This window comes from Accipiter gentilis, chromosome 25, assembly GCF_929443795.1.
Source record: "Accipiter gentilis chromosome 25, bAccGen1.1, whole genome shotgun sequence".
NCBI lineage: Eukaryota > Metazoa > Chordata > Aves > Accipitriformes > Accipitridae > Astur > Astur gentilis.
This window is the reverse complement of record NC_064904.1, coordinates 9693492-9717388: the sequence shown is the minus strand read 5'-3', so window position 1 is coordinate 9717388 and position 23897 is coordinate 9693492. Positions and strand designations below refer to the sequence as shown.

General features: G+C 45.6%; 1 protein-coding gene across 1 annotated transcript in view; it reads right to left on the bottom strand.

Moving 5' to 3' along the window:
* The window catches only part of EVL (Enah/Vasp-like), a 159421-nt gene extending 136988 nt beyond the window's left edge, over positions 1 to 22433 (bottom strand). The window contains exon 1 of the mRNA XM_049828921.1: positions 22385 to 22433. Coding sequence (XP_049684878.1) covers positions 22385 to 22389 — 5 coding nt within the window. The 5' untranslated portion in view covers positions 22390 to 22433. The remainder of the gene's footprint in view (positions 1 to 22384) is intronic.
* Between the last annotated feature and the right edge of the window lie 1464 nt (positions 22434 to 23897).

Below are 23897 nucleotides of genomic sequence, written 5' to 3'. Positions count from 1 at the left end.
AGTCACATGAACACATGCAATGGCCAAATACCTAAATAAATGCAGGATTATAATACCTCCTGATGACTTTTTAGCAAAGGCAACTTCTCGTGCCCTGCCAGACCGAAGGTCTCGAGAAGCAGACAGAAGGTACGTCAGAGATCACAACCAGCAACAAGATTTTTTACAAGAAGGAGTTGTTCATTCCTCGGCTGGCTGTATAACCAGTCCAGACCTTTGATGAAAAACATCCCACACTTCACCACAAAATCAAATCACGTCACGGAAAAGAAAAATGACGCTAAACATTGGGTGGGACAATTAATGTAATGGGAACTGTGGGACCCAGGTCCCACCTTCTGATCCAAGGCCAGATAGATGTGACAATGAGGACTCCCTCCCACTGAAGAAGAAGATCAGTGGCTTTTGGAAAACAATTTGCAGTTTTAATTCCAGGCTCTAACAAACAAGTAAGACTGTGACAGAAGTGGTTATCCTTGATGAAAGCTTGTCAAAGAAGCAAAGGATGCAAAAAAAGCCTGGAAATACAACAAACCAGAACAAGGGAGAGGCTAATGGTGAAACTTCTGGCTTTAGCTAGTATTTAAGTGGCATACAAGGGCCTTGTGTTGATACTCTGCGTAAGAACCTAGTTTCCCCAAGAATAACATCTTGCATTATTGGTATTCAGTATATCAGTGTATCAGTATCGGTTCTCTTGACGTGAGGTTCCACCAAAGCCTTGGCCAGATGCTAGGTGACATTATCCAATCACGAGCAGACAGAGATATTTTAATGGGGTAACTATTTATTCCCTTGCTGAAGCGAGGAAAAAGCAGCTAACACAGCGGACTTCTGTCATTAAGCCTGTATTATCATTATGCTGAAGTGATACTCAGACCGCTCTAAAAAAAACACAACTGCATTGAAAAATCCAGCATTCACTTCAATTCAAGAGGAAGAAAACAGAAAGGAGAAGGGAAATGAGCCAACAAGAGCATATATAATCAGCATACATCCACCACAGATCTAACATTTCTGCACAGTGGAGGTTGTGGCGATCACAGGCAGCATCCCAGAATATGTTGAAAAATCTCCTTTCAATAGGATTGTCTCCGAGTTCAAAAGTCTTTCTTGGGCTTAAAAAAATGAGATTTAAAAGGATTATTGAAATAGAAGAAGAAATGGCTGCCTTAGTTTGTTCAGGTTCTGGGAAATTTGTGGAAATAATCGTAGTGCCCTAAAGTTTACTGAACAGTGGTATATTCAATATTGGAGTACTGACTCAAACTTTCAGCTGTTAAAGGAAAAGGTGGGTGCGGCAGAAATGAACATTTTTTTCTTCTTCTCTTCATCAATGGGATTTCTATATATGTTGCCTGAAAATACTATGTGAATTTTGATGCACCAGAACAGTCTGATCCACATTTTTGACTGCTCCTTTCACTCTCTGGTCTTCAGTTTGACCACTAAAATTTAATTTTGTGACGTTAACCTTCACCAAAAAAATCCTCCTCATTTCACTCCTCATTTATATAGCTTGACATTATTACAGCACAAGAATATTTGCACAGCAAAAATCACTTTTCTCCCTCCCAGATTTAGTCCGAATATGCCTCATGCCTTGCAAATCTCAAGTCTTGGCCTGAGCACAGGATGGCTGATGTGAGGTCTTCCCCATGTTTTTCTCCCACAGCTTTACTCTTATCATACTGGGAGTAGCACATAGCATTTACATTAATACATACTCTGTACCAGGTGCATGAGCATACAGCATCTTGCAGGGCTGAAATGGGATGGTTTTCCAAATACATCCCCATCTGCCTTATTATACTGCTTAAGGGAAGATGCACTGGAGTGAACTAGAAAGAATGGGATTCTTAGTGATTTTCTAATCAGCCCTTAGGGTTAGCACCAAGTCACAACTTGCGGTCCAACAGAACTGAGCCAGTCAGAACTAAAACTGAAAGCTCCATACAGATTATTAAATTATCACTCACTGCAACAGTGCCTTAAATATCCACCAGTCAAGTTTAGGACTGCATGGTGCTGATTGCCTTTTACAGCTGAAAATGGAAAAGGTCCCTAGCAGTTTACATAGACAAGACATAACAGCCAGCAACCAACAAGGATATTTGAGATGAATGTCAAATTAGTAAAAGAAGACATATGGTCAAACAACCGAACATCCAAAAACTAAGATTCAGTCTGTATACGTTGCAAATGTTAGTTGACATGACCAAGACTTGGGTATTCCTGCCTGCTTATGAAAAATTATTTAAAGCTATACAAAATCCTTTCCAAGGACAGGTACGGGGCTATACAAATTTGAAGTGGAAGGCAGTAATGTATTATTTATTCCTAGATAAACAATTACCAACCATAGCTTTTTCAAACCAGCCCAAATTAATTTGAATCAAACTGCACACAGGAATCCCCTTAGCAATTACGAATTACTCTGCCTCAATATTCACCTGACAGCCACAGCATCTTATACCTTCTACTTCTTTGCTGGTTAGTATCTTAGTCTGTACAGATCAAGCACAGAGCAGAAGGCATAGAGGACTCTTTCAGAGAAAATAAAAGGAACTGTAGGCTTCCATCTGGAAACTTCCTTCAACTAGCCGTAACTAGTCAATTTGACTTTTTCCAAGTTGTGACGGATTAAGTGGGGAAAAAAGCGGGAGGCTAAAACTAGGTTTGCATTATCACCACTATCAAATGAAATGTCAATGGATATGAAAACAGTATCTGAAAAAACCATGGTCATCCACTAAAGCACACATTGACAATAAAACATTCGGACATTTATGTAGGGTGTATACGTCATGTATCAACAAACACAAACCCGTGTACTTTAGACATGAGTACAAATAAAGGTATTCAGATACCATCACAAGTACCCTGACTTCTTGCCGTTTTCAAGGAAGCCAATGGCCTAGATCTTATAAGCATTTAAATTGTACAGTGGCATGTTTGCAGTCAAAAGTAGCAGCCAACAGGAACCAAGCAACTTCCCACACACAGATGAGCACATTAATGCCTACTGAAATGGGGACTCCTTATCAAGTATATGGGCAGGCCAGAAGTTACTCTGCGTGGAAAATATCAGCATCTACTTGACATCTTCTCTGGTAAACATTGGAAGAGTAATCCTGGTAACAACTGAGTCTTCTTATACCTCTGCACTCTCTAGTTAAATGGTAGGACATAGACAGGAGAAAAATCAAGGCTAAATTTTATACTTTTGCTTCTATCATCTGCCACAAGTAACCTCACTGCAGTCGATAAAACTCCATGGGTACCACGTATCTGTTGAGCAAGCTCTCTGCAGCACACGATCACAGCACCAAGGTCTTAGGAGCTATTAGCTTACGGGGATTTTACATAGACATAATGTCAAAGCTCGGATAGGATCATGGCCTAGAATTTCACCAGGGACATGTAAGGATTATCCAGTGTAAGGCACTGATGGTAGAGAATTTGCCAAAACTTAGCTGCATTGCTGTCACATTAAGATGTGTACTGCCCCTGCTTCCAACAAAATAGAACAAATTTTTCTTTCCCTTGCAACTGATGCAAAAGTTGTTAGAATAAACGTGTGAAGGAATTATTCATTATAGACTGTGGAATTCTTTGTTCAGAAACAGCTTCTGCCAGCAGCACCAGACATATAAGCTGTGGCAATTTCAAAACACCATTTGCTCCCTCCCATGAGAACATACAAAAGTTTTGATTCCTCCAAGGCTTCAGGACAGCCCAGCACCCATTAGCAGTTTTACACACTAACCCATACGACTTTGCTGGCAGGAGGGACACGCTAGTGGTGTGATGCCACGGGAGCTATGCTTCTACCCAGAGAAAGGTGACACCATCATCACACTGGTCATGTTCTGGCCTACTGTGTACTGACATGTCTTGACTCCAGTAAGGCTTTTGACAGTGTCTCCCATCACATCCTTACAGACACATTCATCAATGTGTAAAAATACGTGATGAGGGAGTAAAGAAGATAGTCAGACTCTCCTCAGAGGTGACAGGACAAGAGGCAATGGGCACGAATTTTGAAATACAGGAAATCCAATTCAAGCATAAGAAGAAACTTTTCTACCATGAGGGTGGTCAAACTCTGGCACAGGTTGCCCAGAGGGGCTGTGGTATCACCATCTTGGGAGATATTCAAAACTCAACTGGACAAGGTCCTGAGCAGGGGATTGGACTCAATGATCTCCAGATGTCCCTGCCAACCTCCACAACTCTGTGTGATTCTGTGAGCAGGACCTTCCCATCCCTTGGGCATAGCACAGCTTGCTCCCAAAGTGTGCCTGGCTGCTACAGCAGCTGCTGCACAAGAAACATCACGTCATTCCCACAACCTCTTCCCTTTGTGATAACTCGCCTCACGTGGAATTTACTCATTGGCAATGCATGCTCCCTAAGTAAAGTACACATAGTGGAGGAAGATTATACATAATCTTTAACAAGAACCATCGATGCATTTAGACTACAACTTCAAGACTTCATGCTGCCTTCTTCCTATAAGGCTGGAGGAAAGTTATGGGTGACCATGAGTATGTTCTACAACACAGGGGACAACTCAGGCATGCCTTTTTCTGAAATGCATGTGGCTTGGCCACACTGCACTCTACAAAGGGTCAGTGCAGCAAAGGTGTGGGTTTCTGCCAGCTTTTCCAATTTCTTCCCAGAGCATCAGCAAGACCCAACGTTTTTCAGCCAGATATAGCAAGGACATATGTTTTATAACATTCTATGGCAAATCAAAACCACAGCAGGGAGTTTAGGTTGCAAAGTATTGTTCTGAATATCATGTTTGTATCCCTTATTTGTTCCTCACATAAAGAAAGATTGAAGATTGAAAAACTGATTCTTTTTTTTTTAAGAACCTGAGAAACATCGCAACTCCTGCTTTTTGCAAGACTTTTCCTGCAAGACTCCTTGGAGAGGGTCTACTGGTTTCTTCAGTCAAAATGAACACAAAAATATCTTTTTTACATAAGCTGCATGTTACACTTTAGAGTCAAATGCATGTAAATCACAAAAACGGCATCAGAGCAAAAGCCTTTAAACTGGGCAGCTTTCAGGGCCCCACATCATCTGAACATCATCAGTTCTCCATTCCCAACAGTAGTGGGGATGAGATTCAGTTTCCTAACAAAAGGCCAAGCACTAACATTCATAAAGCAGCAAAACAGTAACACAGACCCCGTGTTTGGCCAGAATTTTCCATACCTCTCCTAATTTTTCTGTGACTTATCTAATAAGATCCAGATTTCTGAGGTGGGGAATGGAAGAGTGAGGGAAGTCACGCTGCTTGCTTCACAGCTGCGTAGTAAAGTCAATGATAAAGTCTGAATTCTCATTTTGTCTCTGCCAACTCCCAGACCTCTGCTCAATGCACAGGCCGAACTAGAGAGGTCTTTGACAAATCAAACCATTATTGCAACCCGCCCCAGCGGCCCCCAAGCCCTGGCTATCCAACACTACTCTTCAAGACCCAGCAATGTTTCTTGCAGCCAGAGGAAACCAGGAGAGCTCGGGAGGGAAAGCAGAGTAGGAGGTCACGCATTCAAGCTACCTGCCCAGCCATAATTGCATGGCTTACCATTTCTCAACTGAATGATCCCATTTTCTCAGTCTATCTTTAAGAAACACCTACTTACGCTATACAACCGTGATTAACTACCTACAGTTGAGCTAGTAGCATGAATCAAGCTTCGTACAACACCTATTGCCTCCCTACCTATGCTGACTGGGTCCTTTTCATCACTCAGGCTAGACTAGCAGGTCAACCATGCAGAACACACCCAGTCTGTCTCACAACCGGGTCACAACCTTGGGAAAAACAATGAGATACACTGTTGTCCGCCCCAAAGCTGCACAAAGTAGGTGTACAGGACCAGGAAGGGACAGAAGGGGAAATCAGGAGCGAGTTTTGCAATCAGATCGGTCTTGGCTCTAGAGCCACTGACTGATATTTGTACACCAAACCCAAGAGCAAACTGCAGCAAATGAAACTTTTTTCCTCCCAACAGTGCTCACCGCTGAAACATTGCATAGTTTTGCTGCCGTCGTGCCTGGCATTGCTTGGGGTTCAAACCAGTTGCCTAAACCCAAGTGTCCAAGCACACGTACAGTGTCTGGCATCCAGCTGGGCTCTGGCATCCCACAGGTCATGGCCATCAGCCACACATCCATCACTTGGGTACTCCAGATCATTTGAAATGGAACTGGGCACCAATTCAGATTTAACAACTGACTTGTATCTTTGAATATTAAGTATTTATTCCTGAGGCAAATCCTACTTCCCTCATCTTTGGAGGCAAAGAGAGGTGAGAATCACCTGTCCTCTAACATGAGATACATTTGTCTTTCCAAGTATGAATGACTTCCTGAAAGAAATAGTCAGGTCATCACAGATAAACATCCCAGTCAAATCCTGGCTTAGCTAATTTCTAATGAATGAAGCTACAGAGCAAACAGTGCATGCCAGTGACCTTGAAAGGGAATACAGAAGTAGCAAGGCTCTGCAAATGAATTCCCGAGACTCATAAAGTGAGACATCATCACAAAACCTCAAATACTATCCAAAATTTATTCCCCTTGCTCACAAAATTCCTAATAAGTTTCCAGCCGTAGACAGGCATCACTATTCTTCCACATTTTGAACTCACATTTCTATCTCAGAGCACTGCAGATCCACCTAACCTGACGCCTGCTCCTTCCAGCCTCACATTCCTAGTTGCATTCCCCGTATCAGCTGCAAATAGCTCAAGCTCTCTTAAGTCACAAGTATCTTGCTTTCCCATCCGCTCCCAGGGGCACTACCACTCTTTGATACCTCAGGCTGCTATTAGATGAGCGCAACGTTAAGTGACATGAGTATTATCAGAGAGTGTTGATGGCTGGAAAATACAAGCAATGCTGGACCCTTGGGCTGCCTCTGCTCCAGGCTCACCACCCACTCCACCTGCCCTTTCTCCAAAGACATGCCAGCACTAGCTGGATATTACCTTTGGCACTGTAGTGGTGCAGGGTTGGGGACAGAGATCAGCCTGTACAGCTGCCTCCTCCCCTCCTCATAAACAGAAAGGTTCTGGGCAAAGCAGAAAAGAGCTGCAATGTTATGTTGGGTCAGTACGAGCACAGGAACGGCAAGAACAGGTCAAAGGTAAAGACAGTGGAGGAGAGGATCCAATATCCTGGGGAGAAGGATATTTTGTACCCTTCGTGGGACATAAAATCTGAAGGATAGATATTACTCCCACAACCAGAGTGTGCTGACCTCACCTTCTGTCCCTTGACTTCTCAACCTCTCCAAAAACTATTATTATTTAACAGTATTGTTGATGCTCGAGGGTGTCCTTTCTGGTATCAGTGTCATGACAGATCCATACGGCACTGCTCATCGTTGTGCCCCAGCTCTCCAACATCAGTGTGGCCTGGAGTTCCTCTTCCCTCAGGACTTCACTAAATTGTGCAGCTTAAGTCTCTGCTATATTTTTATATTCCACTGGTTTATCATACGGACAGGGGATTCAGCAACATCCACAGTGATTTTTAGCTTATAATCACAACTTTCTTCTCTAAGCCCTCTTTCTCTTTCAGCTACTTCTTCTGAAACCATTTCAAAATGCTGCTGTGATAATCTTCTCTCTCCGCTCTCATTCTCCCCATACAACTCCAAGTCTAAAATGCTTCTGTCTCTGACGCCTTCCCTTCAGTTTATTATTTAACTTTATCATGCTGGCTCTTTTAATCCACCACAGTTCCAAGGCATCAGGAACATAAAGGAAATGTTCCCAAGGACTGTAAGGAACAAAAGGGTGATAGCAGACTAGATTATTCCTAAACAATCCCACGCTTACATAAACGGAAGGTAGCACTCAACAAATGAGTAGTTAAAAAAAAAAAGGGTATAGAGACATAGTTATAATAAAAACATATGTGAATTTGCTCAGGAATACGGAAATACCAGGAATTTTTCATTTTACTTTTGAAAACCTGCTTTCTCTACATACTTTGGACCAGACAGAGGTCCAAAGGGGTCTTTGGCCTCTTTTGACCAACATACCGAGTTCTCCTCCAGCAAATATTCCTGGGGAGGGGAAAAAAGGCACGCAACACTTGCAAGTTATCGCTGCACAAACACAGGAGATTCCTCGCTGAAGAACCGTATAAAGGAAACTGTCACGGAGCCAAAATATTCTCTTGTGACAGCCAAGCTTCTTGCAACTTCCCAAATAAGGCCATGACTTTAAAGAGCATGTCTTTTCAAAGCCTCATTGATTTTCATCGCCTCATGAAGAAGCACATTGTTTATGTGTCTGGGTGTGCTGATATTAAAACAGGATGAGATGGGCACAGCTCGGTGGTTTCAAAGCCTGGTTTCCAGACAGAATGAACCAAATAATCACAGGAAGCTTCTAGAGGCTGACAGCACCCCTTTGGCCACTATTTTGGAGTGATTCCTTGTGCAGGCTGAAACTAGGTGTGAAGATGCTAACAGGGACAGCCAGCATTTCCTAGTACACTGGGGATAGATTTCAAGCAAATTTTGAAGCACAATATCATATTCCTTCCAGCCTCCCAAAGTTCAGACAGTTTTGCATCAAAGTTAGGGTTCATGTTAAAGTTCAGGCCAGGTTTCAGGTCATCTCTCTATTTTTCAAATACCAGTTTACTCAGCTTCAGAGAAAGAAAGGAAAAAAAAGCTGCGGAATTAGATAAACTTTGCTATATCTAGTTTGTATTTATTATCTCTTCTTCTCCTGAAGCCTCTCCAATACTTTCAACTTGGCAAATTGTTGAAAATTATTAGGTGCTTCAGTTCTGCTACTTATTTTACACTTGAAGCACGGCACTATGAAATAGGATTTTTTTTTTTTTTCACAATCCTTTGAAAACAAAACAAGTCCTTAAAAAACACCCTATGCAAAAACTTGCAGCCATTCCAGTTATCCGGTCTTTGCAATTATAATGTATCCGTTCCTATAATAACCATATGGCAAAAAATACGCTCACAGAACTTTAAAGCCATGGACAGAAGAGGAAGAAAAGCAGTAAGAAAGTGGGTCAGTAGAGCTTGTGTATATTGAAAGCACAAGCTACTTAGGTGATGGCTATTCAGAAGGTACATGCTGTAGTCCTACATAGGTAGGCACAAAGGAGACAAAAAGCTAAACGAAAACAGTACAAGCCACAGCCAAGTAATACATGACAGTTGTACCTAAACACTGAGCAAATCAAACAAAAAAGGGTTGACCAGAGGTGAAACGAGTCCCCACCCTCTCCGCCTTGATCACACATTCACACTCCTGCCTTTAGCCTGTGGAGCACCGTGCAGCCACAAACCAGGTCAAAAGCCGGCTAATCCAACAGAAAACTGATGAATTTGCTTTAGCTGGATTAACAAATTAACAAGACATCCCACAACAAAATGCTCATGAAGTCCCACACAAGGAGAGCGGTGGGAAGGTCCTTCTCGAGCCAGGGGGAATAAACACACAGTTACACCAGTTTAGGCATAACTAATAAACTGTCCTGTAGGGTTTATCTACATGAGAAAACTCTAGAAGGGTAATCTGAATTAACATTTCTGTAATGAATCAAACCACATTAGATCCCTGCAGACACACTCATTATTAATTAAATCAACCCTATTTCGTATTTAGTATAATTTACTTTGATGTGAATTAAGCTTAATCAAATTAAGGTCACTTGAATGCTGAATCAGAGAACATATATAATGGTTTAATTTAGTTTACCTAATTTACTTTACATTCACATTTTTGGTGATTTGGATTAGTTTTCCTTCACATCCTTGTGCAGACAGCTTTAGAATAGAGAGAGACAGCAGAAGAGATGCTGGAGAACTCCGCCCAAAATCAACAGTTTTGAGCTGTCAGTGAATTCATTCCCCAGGAAAGGGGTACTAGAAGTTGTGTATCCTGCTGAGGACAGGTTGGCAGGGCTGCTGCATGCTCAGTCTCCATGACTGCTCTCCCCTGTCTCTCCATCTTTACTATAGTTCCTCTGGAGCCCAGGGGCTGGAGAGAGAGAATCAGACCCTGCAAGTCTTCACCTCTCCATCCTCCTGCAATATCTGAACAGATGTTGACGAACCATGAGAAATGCATGTCCTGAAGGAAACTGAGGCATTTGATGCGGTTATTTTTTAAATAGCAGGCCACTAAAATATTTGATGTGTTTTGTACTATTAGGAAAACACAGCAGCTATCAAAGTTGTTTTTAATAAAACAACAAAAATCATAAAAGCCCACTTCTTCAGGCAGATGTGTTAAAGTCACTTGTCACGTTTATTTCACAGTTTTAAGGTCATATTCTAATTTTGCTTACCCTGCTCCAACACTTTAAAAAGTCACCACTGAGTCTTCTAGCATACTCCATTCACATTCCTTTTACATGACTATGCTTTTTACCATTAAAGAGATTTTTCTGTATATACAGATATGTAGACAAATGCACTCTGTCGTATTTAGGGCACTAGTCATCTGATATTTTCTGCGATGCAGGTACCATCTGTGAAGCTGAACTGCAGTTCAGGCCTATCATATTGACATGGGTGTTGGGGAATCAGAGATGGAAATTGATATTAGATTATAATCCCACTGCATTCAAATAGAAGGTGAGGACTCCAGCAAGGTCAGGCTTAACCATAGCCTCTAATACCCAAGGATACCTCTAAAATGTTTGCTCAGGGAACCTTTAGCTGGGTTGTTTGTTTTGCGGTGTCCACTCAGGATTATCATCTTTTAAGGGTCACAAAAGGTGTCCAAACCTCCAAAGCAAAAGGATGATGAACAGACCATGATGGCAATAACAGATGACAGCTGGTATCAGGGTGCAACTAAGTCTGCAGTGACAGACTGACCAAAGAGATCAAAGACTGGAGACCAGCGTCAAGAATAAGAGGCCATAGAAAGCATTCCTGAGTAAGGAAGAAGGACTATTGTTTTAGCAATTTAGCAGGGAAATCCTTAGCAAACCACTGGGTTAATCAGACCGTGCAGTGATTTAAATTTGAGCTCCCAGAAGCACGAAGTCACCACTGAGAGGAGGGTCGGACTTGGAGCACCATTTCCACTTGGGCTGCCCCGATGCGCCCTGGCCCCGCCACAGCCTTCCCTGCCGCTCCCCGCACCGCTGCCGCTGCGATGCTGACAGACATTTACACAGCTCCATGGTGAACCGGTTCAGGGGATGGAGCCAGCCGAAAACAATGCTGCTTTGCTTTCAGACTGGGAGCACTGACTAAACCGGACCCGCACCAGTACCGACGCCAGAGCCCCCGCCACACTCAGGACAGCTAAATGCACGATGCAAGGCATTTACCCCACACACCTCCAAACAAGCTGCATAGCTTGAGACATGTCCTTGCGTGCATTTATTGCTCTTCCAAACTCATTTCCATCTTCCCTAGCTTGCTGCCTGGCTCAGTCTCCCCTCTGCTATTTCTGTAACACTCTCATATTTAATACCATGAAATTTTAAAATAGTATGCTGGCTCAGGGTTTTTGAGATCCTGCGAAGAGTTGCAGTCACGCAGTTCTGGCACTATTTTTGTTTAGCAACACAGGACAGAAGAGACAAGCAGGCCCTTGCAGCTCATCCTTGGGCAACATCTTGAGGACCACAAAACGAAGGGGCGTTCCCTGGGGTCAACACGACAGGCCCAGTGGGACACCCCCCCACACACACACACACTCCTCAGTTATGCTAAACACTGCCCATCTTTCTGTTCGCTTATTTCCATTTTTGCTCATGAATCCCCAAAAGGGAAGGACCCACCTCACCTGCCTCACCAGGACGGCTCCACCAGCCCCAGCGTTCCCCACCGCTTCTCAGCAAACCTACTCCTTGTACCACCCGCCTGCCTCCTCCGCTCCTCTGAGGGCAGGGGTTGTTTTTGACTTACTGCCAGATTTCCCATTAACAATTGTTCATTTGGGGGAGGAGTATTTTAAACAAGAGATGATTACGTTCCTGTTTGTGTATGTTAAAAGTGAGGACTTCCACACAGAGGAGAGGAGTAGGGTAGCTTTTGGCTCCCTTCCTAAAAGCTACAAAATTTCCCCTGCTGAGCTCAGCCTTCACATGAAGAAGCAAGCCTTCATCGCTCCATCAGACCCCAATCCTGTCAATACTTGCACATGTACTTAAATTTATTACGGTCAGTGGTCTTATCACAACGGTCATTAGGTTCACAAACATCAAGGATGCTGTTCCCAGTAATAAGGTCAAGAATGTGTACAAGGCTTTTCAAGATTAGGACCTTAATGCTATAGCATCAGCCGGCTTTCGTCCTGCCTCCCGCATTAGAGGTGGGCAGCTGAAATCCCCGAGGATGGAGGGGGATGGCCGTCTCCAGGCTGACTTGCAGGTAGAGCAAGGCACTGCTCTGGTCTGCTCCTGGGTGTGCGATGAGCTAGACTGCCCCGGGGATCACCACTCACCACGGCAATCTCGGTGGCAGTTGTGTGTGATTCATACGCTGTGAACTAGCGTTTGACAGCTCAACGCCAATTAAAACAAATAGATACAATGCCAAGAGTCAGCAGGTCAGGCTCTGGGAGGATCCATCACAACGCCAGGCTACCAGTGGAGTATAGGGAGGATCCATCGCTGGGCTACCGGCGGAGTCGTAAAACGGTGTTGTGAGTTGCAAACAACAAACAGGGACAGATATAGGACATTTTATTAAGCATACGGATAAAATGAATATATAAGTCCATGTTGTCTCTCTTCCACTTATCTGTCTAGTCAAAGAAACGAATTGCCTGAGAATAGCAAGGCTGCTTTATTTGGGTGATTCAGACCCTTACTTCTCAACATAACAGCTGTGGGATCAAAAATTGACTTAGATTCACCTAGGTGATGTATTTAGTTATTTAATAGAAAGATTAGCATGCAAATGTATTGCAGCGCTCAACACTAATGCATGACAAAGTCAGAATATTAAAGTTACCTCATTCTGTCAAAATATGCTAGTCCAGTATTTCTCTCATTTTAATTCACAAATCCTTTTCAAAAAGGAATTCACAGATTATCTCAAATCCCAGTACTGTTTGGCAGGTGGGAACGAGAGTGACAGACAAAACACAGTCATTTAATAAAATGGTAAGTTTAGTATAAAAAACATTTTAACTAGGTAATAAGAACAGTAAGGAGCTAATGGGCATGGGTACATACATACAAACTGCATGAAAATATGTGCATATGTGGATGATTTTAACTTCCTTGTTTCTGATTTTTGAAGGTTTTTGTAGGCATTTTTGAACTCTCTTTTGATGTCCTCTGGACCACAAACCACAAATTAGGCAGTGCTGGTCTATTCAGTGCTGAAGATATATTCCTACTCATCCAGCACACGTGTAACAGACTTGTTTCCGATTACAGCTTTTTCATTTGAATCATGAGCATTCAACAGCCCTGGTTGTGTTTAGCTGTTCCCGCTGCATGCAAACATACACGCATACAACATCACTGCAGCCAACCTCCTCATCTGTGTACAGCTACAGAAAAAAAAAAAAGGATACAGCATGCAATTAAAGGGATTACGGTGACCACGGCCCTACTTTTTGCTAATACCATTTCAGTGTATTTTCTAGATCTCCTCGTTACTGAGGGAGTGGCTTACTGATGAGGGATAAAGGCAGGAAGCACAAGGAGGAAGCAATGCACATGCTGGCTAAGCAGCAGCGAATGATGGGAAAGGGAAAAGAAGAAAGAAGAGGAAGGAATGAAGGTCGGCAATATACAAGGAACTTTACTATAATGCTTAGCACTTAGTATAAATATGCTTGTCATCCTCAGAAATGCTTTTTGAACAGGAGATTCCATTCTAGCAAAGCAAGGACTTCAACAGGACCAAAGTTAAGCATATCCTTAAATCCTATGCTAGACTGAGACCTAGCTATTTAATCATCTTAATTCCCTCTCAGGTAAGTACTGTCATCCTCCAGCAGATAAAGAAATGAAGCCAAAAAGGTTAAGAGATTTAGCAGGCGCAGACCACACGAGGAAGCACGGCATATCTGCACCGTGGAGCTCACCACAACGACAAGGACCAGGCCTGAACAGACTCGCTGCAAAGCCGGACCCAAACTGCCATGTCCTCCTTGCTGGAGCATCCACCCGTGCCTGCACCTGTGGCAAGCTACAGTACTACATTAAGCCAAGTTTCTCTACACAGCTTGCTTCCCCCCCCCCACCTCCCCCCAGTAAATCACAGAAAAACATTGTCGTGGTTTAACCCCAGCTGGTAACTAAGCACCACGCCACCGCTCACTCCCCCTCCGCCCGGCCCCAGCCCCAGTGGGATGGGGGATAGAATCATGAAAAAACAAGTAAAACTCATGGGTTGAGGTAAGAACAGGTTAACAGAACAGAAAGGACGAAACTAATCATGATAATAACAACAAGAATAAAATTACAATAGTAATATTGGAACATACAAAACAAGCGATGCACAATGCAATTGCTCACCCCTCGCTGACCGATGCCCAGTTAGTTCCCAAACAGCCATCCCCCCAGGCCAACACCCCCAGTTTATACACTGGACATGACATCCCATGGTATGGAATACCCCTTTGGCCAGTTTGGGTCAGCTGCCCTGGCTGTGTCCCCTCCCAACTTCTTGTGCCCCTCCAGCCTTCTTGCTGGCTGGGCGTGAGAAGCTGAAAAATCCTTGACTTAGTCTAAACATTACTTAGCAAGAGCTGAAAACATCAGTGTGTTATCAACATTCTTCTCATACTGAATCCAAGACTATAGCAGCTACTAGGAAGACAATTAACTCTATCCCAGCTGAAACCAGGACAAACATGTCTATCCATCCTGGTACCTATGTGAAGCTGAAGAAAGACAAGAAAACTATGAGAGCTCAAGTTACAGGAATGACACCTACTGCCTGAGAGATGAATTGCTCACCTAAACGAGATCTGCACTCAATGGCGAGGGGTTTCCAGAGAATAAAGCACCACACGGACACGAGCTGGCAATGTGCACTCGCAGCCCAGAAAGCCAACTGTACCCTGGGCTGGATCAAAAGAAGCGTGGCCAGCAGGTCGAGGGAGGTGATTCTCCCCCTCTACTCTGCTCTCTTGAGAGCCCACCTGGAGCGCTGCATGCAGCTCCAGGGCTCCCAACATAAGAAGGACATGGACCTGTCGGAGCGAGTCCAGAGGAGGGCCACAAAGATGGTCAGAGGGCTGGAGCACCTCCCCTGTGAAGAAAGGCTGAGGGACTGGCCTGGAGAATAAAAGGCTCCAGGGAGACCTTAGTGCAACCTTTCAGTACTTAAAGGGGGCTTATAAGAAAGATGGAGACTTTTTTACCAGGACCTGTAGTGACAGAACAAGGGGCAACGGGTTTAAACTGAAAAAGGGTAGGTTCACATTAGACATAAGGAAGAAATTTTTTATGATGAGAGTGTCGAGAGACTGGAACAGGTTGGCCAGAGAAGTTGTGGATGACCCAACCCTGGATGGGGCTTTGAGCAACCTGGTCTAGTGAAAGGTGTCCCTGCCCATGGCAGCGGGGTTGGATTAGATGATCTTTAAAGGTCCCTTCTGACCCAAACCATTCTGTGACTCTGTGATTCTATGAAAGACGCCCGGCCTCAGTGCTATCAGGGTGATTGCACGAAAGCCCACAGGAAATTCAGGCAGGAAGGGGGGTTTAGCGATGAGAAGAAAGGTGTTGAATTCCTGGTCAACAGTATATATAACTCAGGGGGGAAAAACACCTCCATCATGAACTCAGGTGAAAAATACCTTTTTCTGGACAGGCATCATGGGTAGTAGTTAAAAAATGTTCATCCATACTACCAGCTAGGCTACACAGTTTGTAGTCCAGCCACTGGGAAGCCTGAGTTGGAGGGTCTGCCGTGGGTAAGAGGAAGAGCAGGAGTAGCATCTCAGTAAAAGCTAAATTTTAATTCATAGTAATAGCATTCCCTGGAGAAACAGTTTCCTGAGCATTACTGGTGGTGCCAGGGAGCACTGTCTCAATCTTTCAACCTCCTGCTTGCTCCCACCCTATATATACACCCTTTGTGTATGGAAAGTGTGAATTTTCTTTTATTCTGCCTTTGTGTGTAAAGACTTCATGATCTGGTTCACCCTACCAAACCACAAATGGCTAAATTGGCACAGCTGAGGGGAGCAGGAACGAGAACTCAGAAAAAAAACGTATAAACTAACACTGAACTTGAAACAAATGTAAGGCTTGAATGCCTACATCAAGAAGGAAAATCAAAAGTTTCTGGCCCCCACATGTCTCTCCCACTCCAGGACTGTGAAATATCCAGTGAAATGTAATGCTTCACTAGTTGTTGTGATGTTACAGAATGGCACTTTGGATAGTCAGAAATGTGAAGGAGGTTTCCTGGCTCAAATTTTTGGTAAGGACTTGCCCAGTCTGTCTCCTGTGATTAACAAAAACAGATATTCTTAATGCTTTTATAACTTTCAAATGAAGAATAGTCTTGGAAAGACTGTCAATACCATTCGGAGTGTTTGCTCAATGCAAAAACGCGAAGTCTCACGGGAAGAAACATTCTGCAGTGCTAAATACCCCAGAAATGAAAAAGAAAAAAAAAAAAAAAAAAAAAGACCAAATTTAAACTGTTTTCAATTTTGCACGGTCACAACCCAGACCGAAGCACACTTTGAGTGTTACTGGGTGACATGCGTGCACACCCATGAACACAGAACCATCACCGGGAGAACGTGCCGGATGAACCATCAGGTTACTCTGCTTCTTCCAGTGCAGGCTAGAAACGCCTCCGCTAGCCCGAGTACTGGGAAACAGCCTATCCTTACACTGCAAAGCTCCCCGTGGGCTAATTAGCCAGGAACAAGGTAGATTAACCCAAGCAAGGCTGTGCGCTGCCATGACTAACACCCTGGGGGCCTGGGGGCAGCCTGGCTGGAGGTCTGGTGTCTTCTCCCTGGGCTGCATTACGGCCGTACTCCTGCAGGGATGGGGGCTTTTCTGGCGCGCGGCTCACACGCGTCTTGGTGGAAGCTCTGAGCTGTAGCAGGACGGCTTTCGGTCGCTCCCCCTCGTTATGGCGCATTAGATCAAAAAGCAGATGAAATGGAAGTCTTGGGTAGGTGACTGCGGATGAAATCTGCCTAAGGGCGAACAACAGGGTGAGATGAAGAAACGGTGGCACAGCTACTCCACCTCTCCTCCCTGCTTCTGAGAAACTGAACCTAGGAAAAGAAAAAGCGGGGGAAGCACTGTGGATCCCTAGTGGTTTGCAATGGCTGTGAAGAAAACAGAAAACATATCCTGAAACTCCCCATTCTCTTGTAGGAGGAATATCAATGTACACTGGCGTGGTTTTTACTGTTTATCTATTGCAATGAAGGACAATACTGAAACATCAGCTAGTATTTTTTGTAAAACATAAATAGAAAGCAGATAAGATGATACTAAAAGTCAGATTCAGCAAAGAAACTTGAAATATCTGTAGTGACCTTCTCAGATAAAGAAAAGCTATAGTTCATTCAACTTATTTTAATTCTGTAATTATTAGGATTGAACATTAGTCAGGATTCATTTTATTTTGGCAGCAGCTTTAGAAATCTTTTCTAAAGAGGTTCAATACTGCTCCTTACACAGTGCCCAGAACTGGGAGAAACTACGACAGATAGCCAGAAATAAAGGAAAGAAATCACAAAATTGCTAACTTGCAAGACACAGGAGATCATTTGAGCCTGAACTGTGTTTGCACTTTTGGAAAGATTTTGATGATTTCTTACAAGAAATACTTAAATACTTACAAAGAGGGAAGTATTGTACTGTCCAAAGGAAGCACCTAGCCAAGTACAAAGCAAGACTATGCAGGCACCTTTAATCGCAACACACTTCTAACGAAGCTGTTCTGCATTAGGGTGTCTGTTGTTTAATACAGTCTGAGTGATCCGGCAAAGTGAAATGCCACACAAAACCACAATATTGAGTTAAAAAGACCTGCACACACTTGAAAGATTACCTTCAGCCTTGATTATACCACTACAGGAATACAAGACAAAATACTCCGAAAAAGAGGGAATGCACAAAAAAACCCATCCAGAGTTTATGTTTTATTTTAGAGAGGGGAAAATAAGTTTATTTTTTAAGTATACAGAACAACAATTAGTATAAAAGAACAACTGGCCTGCCTGTTCACATGTCCTGACAGTAGGGTATGTTGAAGGAAATCCAGCATCGCTCGGTTCCCAACGAGCCCCGGCCACTGCCTTTGCATGGCCGTAGCCAGCATGGTGCAACCTTCAGCGGAGGTCCAAAATTTGCTGACAAAGGAGTTTGTCTGCAGCTAGAGCTAAACTACCCCTCTAAAGATCTAAGCTGAGCTAACAAAAGCAATTTTCTGTCAGCAGCATAGTATCCACACTTGGGATTTTGCTGACGAAACCATGACAGCCAAAGGGCTGGGTGTTTTCTCATCGAGTGACACTGGCAGAACTGTGTAGCACAGATTTGGCTTGAAAGGCTGCAAACCTAAACATACCCAAAGGCGTGACTGCAGAAGGTGGTGTGCCAACTCCCAACCGCCCCCAGGAACCCACAGCCATGCACGCCGCAACGCCAAGGCACCCGGCGGGAGTCAGAACATGGCAAGACAAAGTTTTCAAATTAAACAAAAATTAGCTAAGTTACAAGCATATTGCTCCAGCTCAGAAACCAATTACTAAGTGACAAGGTTAAATGAAACTTTATAGACAACTTGATTCTATTATCCATCTCAGGGGACACTACTACTCTCCTGCAGGAGACAGTACACTGGGCAACACAGGCCACTAGTCCAGTGAGGTCGGTAACCCCAATTCTGATGACATCATAAGCAAAACCAACACATTCTCTCTAATTTGTTACAGATGCAAACAGAAAGAAACAGTAAAGAAAAAGAAAACTTAGAAAATAACACTGCGTACATACAGCTCTGCTGGTTACCCTCCAAGCAAACTAAAAGCATTGGCAAAACTCTTGAGTTATCTCATGAACTGCTTAATGAATGTAAAATGTGGAAGACAATGAAATGCTCGATACATTGTGTTTCTTGGAACAAATTTAAAGACCTTACTTGCTTATGTCTGAAAACAAAAGGTTTAAGAAGAAGGATGTATAGACGCTTCCTGTTATTAAAACAGGTTTATAGTATGAATAGTCAGTTCTCTTTTTCTCAGGGTGTTGCTCCATCCCCTTAAATTAGGGCTAAACACAAGAGCTTTTTAGGATTTCCAGTTGGCAGCTATACAGAAATGTCAGAACAAAAAGGCTGACTTTAGCTAGAGAACTCTATAAATGTTAAGGTGCTAAGGGACACCATTTTCCCCAGAAACTTCTGTACTGCACTCATTACTTTGGGTTGGATTGAAGCATGTTACGACAAAAGAGTAAGGAGGTACAGTTTTAATCTGAATAATCTTGTTTAAAGGTTGTTTCCAGCTCTGGATATTCACTGTATGTTCTGTTTTGGAAAAACCAAGTGCTTAAAGTGGGAGGTTTTCCCCCACATCACTGCCTCAGGACCGCAGCACAGAGAGCCAACTTACACTCACCACAGTCATGGCAAAGAGAGAGACAGTGAAGATTTTTTCAGGGATACACCCAAAACACTATAGCTGGTTTTTATTTTTAAGAACAGAAACCACTGAAACACAGATGCTTTATAAACTACATGTATGACTAAGAAATGTGAGGTTACACCTCTGTTGACAGAATGTAAAAATCTTATTTTCATCTACAGCAATATTCATAGACAGTTTCCCAAATATGAGCTAATTCTGTTACTTCCAAGAATGAATAAGTATCTGCTGTAGAATAACCTCAACATTTGTTGTACTAAAGCAGTATTTTTATATACTAAGAAGTAATAACACCTCTGCACTTGAGCATTTTCCACCCAGGAATCCTAATCCACTTTTGAGACAGAACATCTATTATAACCTGTTTTATTACTAAGACCTGTGGTATACCCACTGTACACACACTTTATACCTTTGAAGTGAAGACACAAAGAAATTATCAAAAAATGGAAACCATCACATAAATGCAACTGTGCAAAGAATAGCACTGTAATCTATTCACCACAAAAAGCAATATAAATAAGACACACATGGCTAAGCAAATGTTTTAAGAAGGTTTTTATTAAATGATTGTATAGCCTGGCAGGGTCTTTTGGAGCTATATAGCCCATATTTATTAAACAAGAATTGTTACCGAAAAAGGTTTTAGGTGATTTGCAGACTTATTTACTGACAAGTACAACCTATTCAGTAATGTCTGTATATGCAGGGGGAAAAAAAAAAATCAGTAATGGAAACCTTTAAAAACAGGAATTCATTCAAAAAAAACCCCAAACAAGCACGTACATTAAAGTATAAAAGTGGCTTTAATAAGAAAAGACTATTTTAAGTGTGATACACCTGCAGATGCCAAGCGTCATATGGGGAAAATGGGAAAGGGCAGCTGTACAAAGAAGCGCCCAGCAGCACACAGGGACTAACTTTGGGTGCTGGCCCCCCCACCGAGACCAGGCGCAGTCTGGCATTAGGCGTCCAACCTGGAGAGGCATCCCACCCATCATCATCAAAAGTGAGGATATGGGGAAGCCCTGAAGCCCCTCCTGGAGTGAAGCTGCTTTTTCTTTCCAAAATGCCCTGTAGCTAGCTCACCCGTCCTCTGAGAGTGCCCTAGCTCTCACGATGGGGATTCCTTTGGATGCATTACGCTACCCTAATTCATAGGCTGTTTTCACGGGTCTCCCCCTTTCCTGCCGCCTCTTCCGAGCAAAAGCACAACCACCAACTGCAGATGTTCGTATGGAGCAGGGTTCCTTCAGTGGGAGAAACTCAAAATTGTTGCGGCCTTCCAACTAGCCCGTGGTGCCTCCTCGGGGGGGGGGGAAAGATGTGCTTATGAGTCAGAGTCAGCTTTCCTTCTCCATGGGGGAAGAGCTCTACCAACCCCTCTTCATGGGGAAGGGCTCTACCAACTGGGCTACTAACTGAACGGGAGGGAGCAAGGGAAACCTTCACTGCCGTCTGTTGTGGCTGATGACTTATCTCTGGAGGTCTCTGAGCAGCGTCGTGATCAGACTGGGTGAGACTGATGCAGATGCACTTTTTGTGAGGAGACCAGAGGGGTCTAGGCCACCGGTCGCGTGACACTGCAGGCTTGTGTGCTTTTGGCCCCCCCCCCCCAAGGACTTAATTTTAAGCAAATGAAGAAAACTAATGGCAGCATAAATGACTAAATAAACCGATGCAGCTCCAAGCCTTTGACGCACATGACAGTGCCAGGCGTACATGTAGCTGTAAATGCAGACGAAGGTTTTTAGACTTCCACTGTACTTCTAGGAGCAACGCCAACCTTGCAATTCAGGGATCAGGCACCACAGAAAGGTATCTGTCTTCAAACTGTTACTTCTATTTTTAAGGTTTCCCAAAGCGGTTTTGCTTTGCTAAAGATAATAATTAAGTGGAAAGAATCACTAGTGTTAGAAGATGAATCAGAGGCTGGGTTGCTCTGAGATAGTGACAGCTCAAGTGAACTCTTGAATAAATGAGGAAAGAGAGAGGTTTGGAAGAGTACGAACCAAAGCAAATAACACCTTCCTTCCTTCGCTCCTTCTTTCCTTCCTTCCTTCCTTCCTTCCTTCCTCCCTCCCTCCCTTCCTTCCTTCCTTCCTCCCTTCCACCCTTCCACCAGGCACTTATCCGGCTGCAGGAAATCTGGGGATTGGGTTGGTTTTTTGCTTTTCACATTCACAATGGACAAACTGACCTCGGGAAAACTACGAGTTGGAGCACTCGGTGCCTGACGAGGGAGAGACTCCGGGAGATCGGGCACGACCTACGCTGGACGCCCGGCAGAGACCGGCCCTCTCCTGCCCTCAGGAACTCCTCTCCCCAGCCCCGCGCGTTGCCCTCACTTCGTCCGCGGCTCGCCTCCCGTTCCCTCCGGGCTGTAAGGCACGGCAGCACTAAGCAGGATCCCCGGCTGTCCATGGCAGCACTATTTTGAAAGCGCTTACAGCCTTTTGTAACCGCCGAGATAATCTGTCATACGGATTTAGGCACTGACAGTCAAACATGCCAAAAATGTCACCACCCACTCGTATTATCCATCCGGTGAAGGACTAGGAAGCGCCGCATTGCTTAACCTCTCCTCCGCCTTCCACCCGCGGAGGAAATCCCCACCCCCCACGGCGTGACACCACCGCGGGGGGAACCGCGGACCCCCCCGTCCCCGTCCCCGTCCCCGTCCCCGGGCCGGCGGGCAGGCTCGGCGGGGCTCCCTGCCCGCGGCGCTCGGCGCTGCGCATCCCCGGCCCGCCCGCACTCACCTCATCTTCCCGGCGGGGCGCGGCGGCGGCCGACACCGGCACCGGCACCGGGTCCGGGGTCCGGGGTGCGGGCGGCTCCGGCGGCGGCGCCGCCCCACTCGCAGCGCCGGGCCCCGCGGCGTTAGCCGGGCAGCGCGGCGGCGGGCAGCCCCTCCGCCGGCCCGGCCATGTTGCCGGCTCCCGCCCGGCTGCGCTGCGTGTCTGTGCCTCTGTGTGCGTGTGCGTGCGTGTGTGTGTGTGGGTGTGTGTGTGTGGGCAGGACAAAGCGCCGCTGCCGCCCGCCCCGATCCGCTCCGCTCGGCTCCGCTCGGCTCCGCTCCCACGCGCGGCGGGGCCGCCCCGCCCCGCGCAGCCTCCGCCGGGGGGGGGGGGGGGTGGCGCAGCCCGCCCTGCCCGGTGCCCGGTGCCCGGTGTCCCCCCGCGGGCAGCGCAGGTGAGGCGGGGGCGGGGGCGGGGGCGGGGGCGGGGGGGGGGAAGCGGCCGCGCACCCTGCGCGGCACCGGCCGGCGGCACCGGGCTCCTCCGGGCTCCTGGGCCGGGGCCCGGCGAACTGGCCGCGCCGCGTCCCCGAACCGCTCCCGGCTGGAGCAGCGCCAGTGCTGCGGCTGCAGACCCCTCCTCTGCCCGAGTGCCGGGGGGGGCCCCGTCTACCGGCGTTAAAAATCGGTGCTTTTGTGGGTGGAAGCAAGGGCAGAAACTCTTATTTCCAGCTAACGCTGCAGGGAAGCTGCGTTTTCTGCTCCTTCGCCCCTCGCCCCAGACGAGTTTCCCTGCGAGCTCTCGCATCCCGCATCCCCCGCGCCCACCTTCCCCACGCCCCCGGGGGGCCCCGGGCTGCCTCCCAGCCCTGCTGCTTCTGCCCAGCCACCTGCCCTCCCCACCCCACATCCCAGTCCCGTCCCTGGCCCCCCGCTCTTCTCCTTCCAGTCACCTCCCGCCAGCTCTCGCGCGCAGCCCGAACCGCACGGTGGTGATCCCCACCAGTGGGAACAGCTGCTTTGCAGGTCCAGAGCCTGGAGCTGCCCCTCTCCACATCTCTTTGCCTCTTCCCGTGCACCACCCGCTAGGAAAAGATGGTATCCAAAGTGGTATCACTTGGCTATCCGCAAGGATCTGGGACGACAAGGGACCAAATACCGCAGTTACTGCTCAGGTCTTCCATATGTAGGTCATCGTAACTTCACTGGCACTTCTCAAGAGTACAGGCTCTTCAAACTCACAGTCTGCGGGTCCATCTCCCACGGATCCCTCCCAGTCCTGCATCATCCAATTTGGACCCCCAAAACCCCCCAGCAACCACGTACTCCCACAGCAAGCAGTGGGTTTCCAGGCAGCTAGCACGCGTGTGCACGTTGTGTCTGGAACAGAAATGGTTTCTGGCCCTCCCTCCATATGTCCGTGTCCCAGTTAACACCGCTCCAATCACTCCCCGAGACCCTCCTCCATCCGCACATGCCGTGAAGGGTAAGGAAGCTGTAGCCCCTCTCCCTGGGTGCAGAGGCGGTTTTGGGAA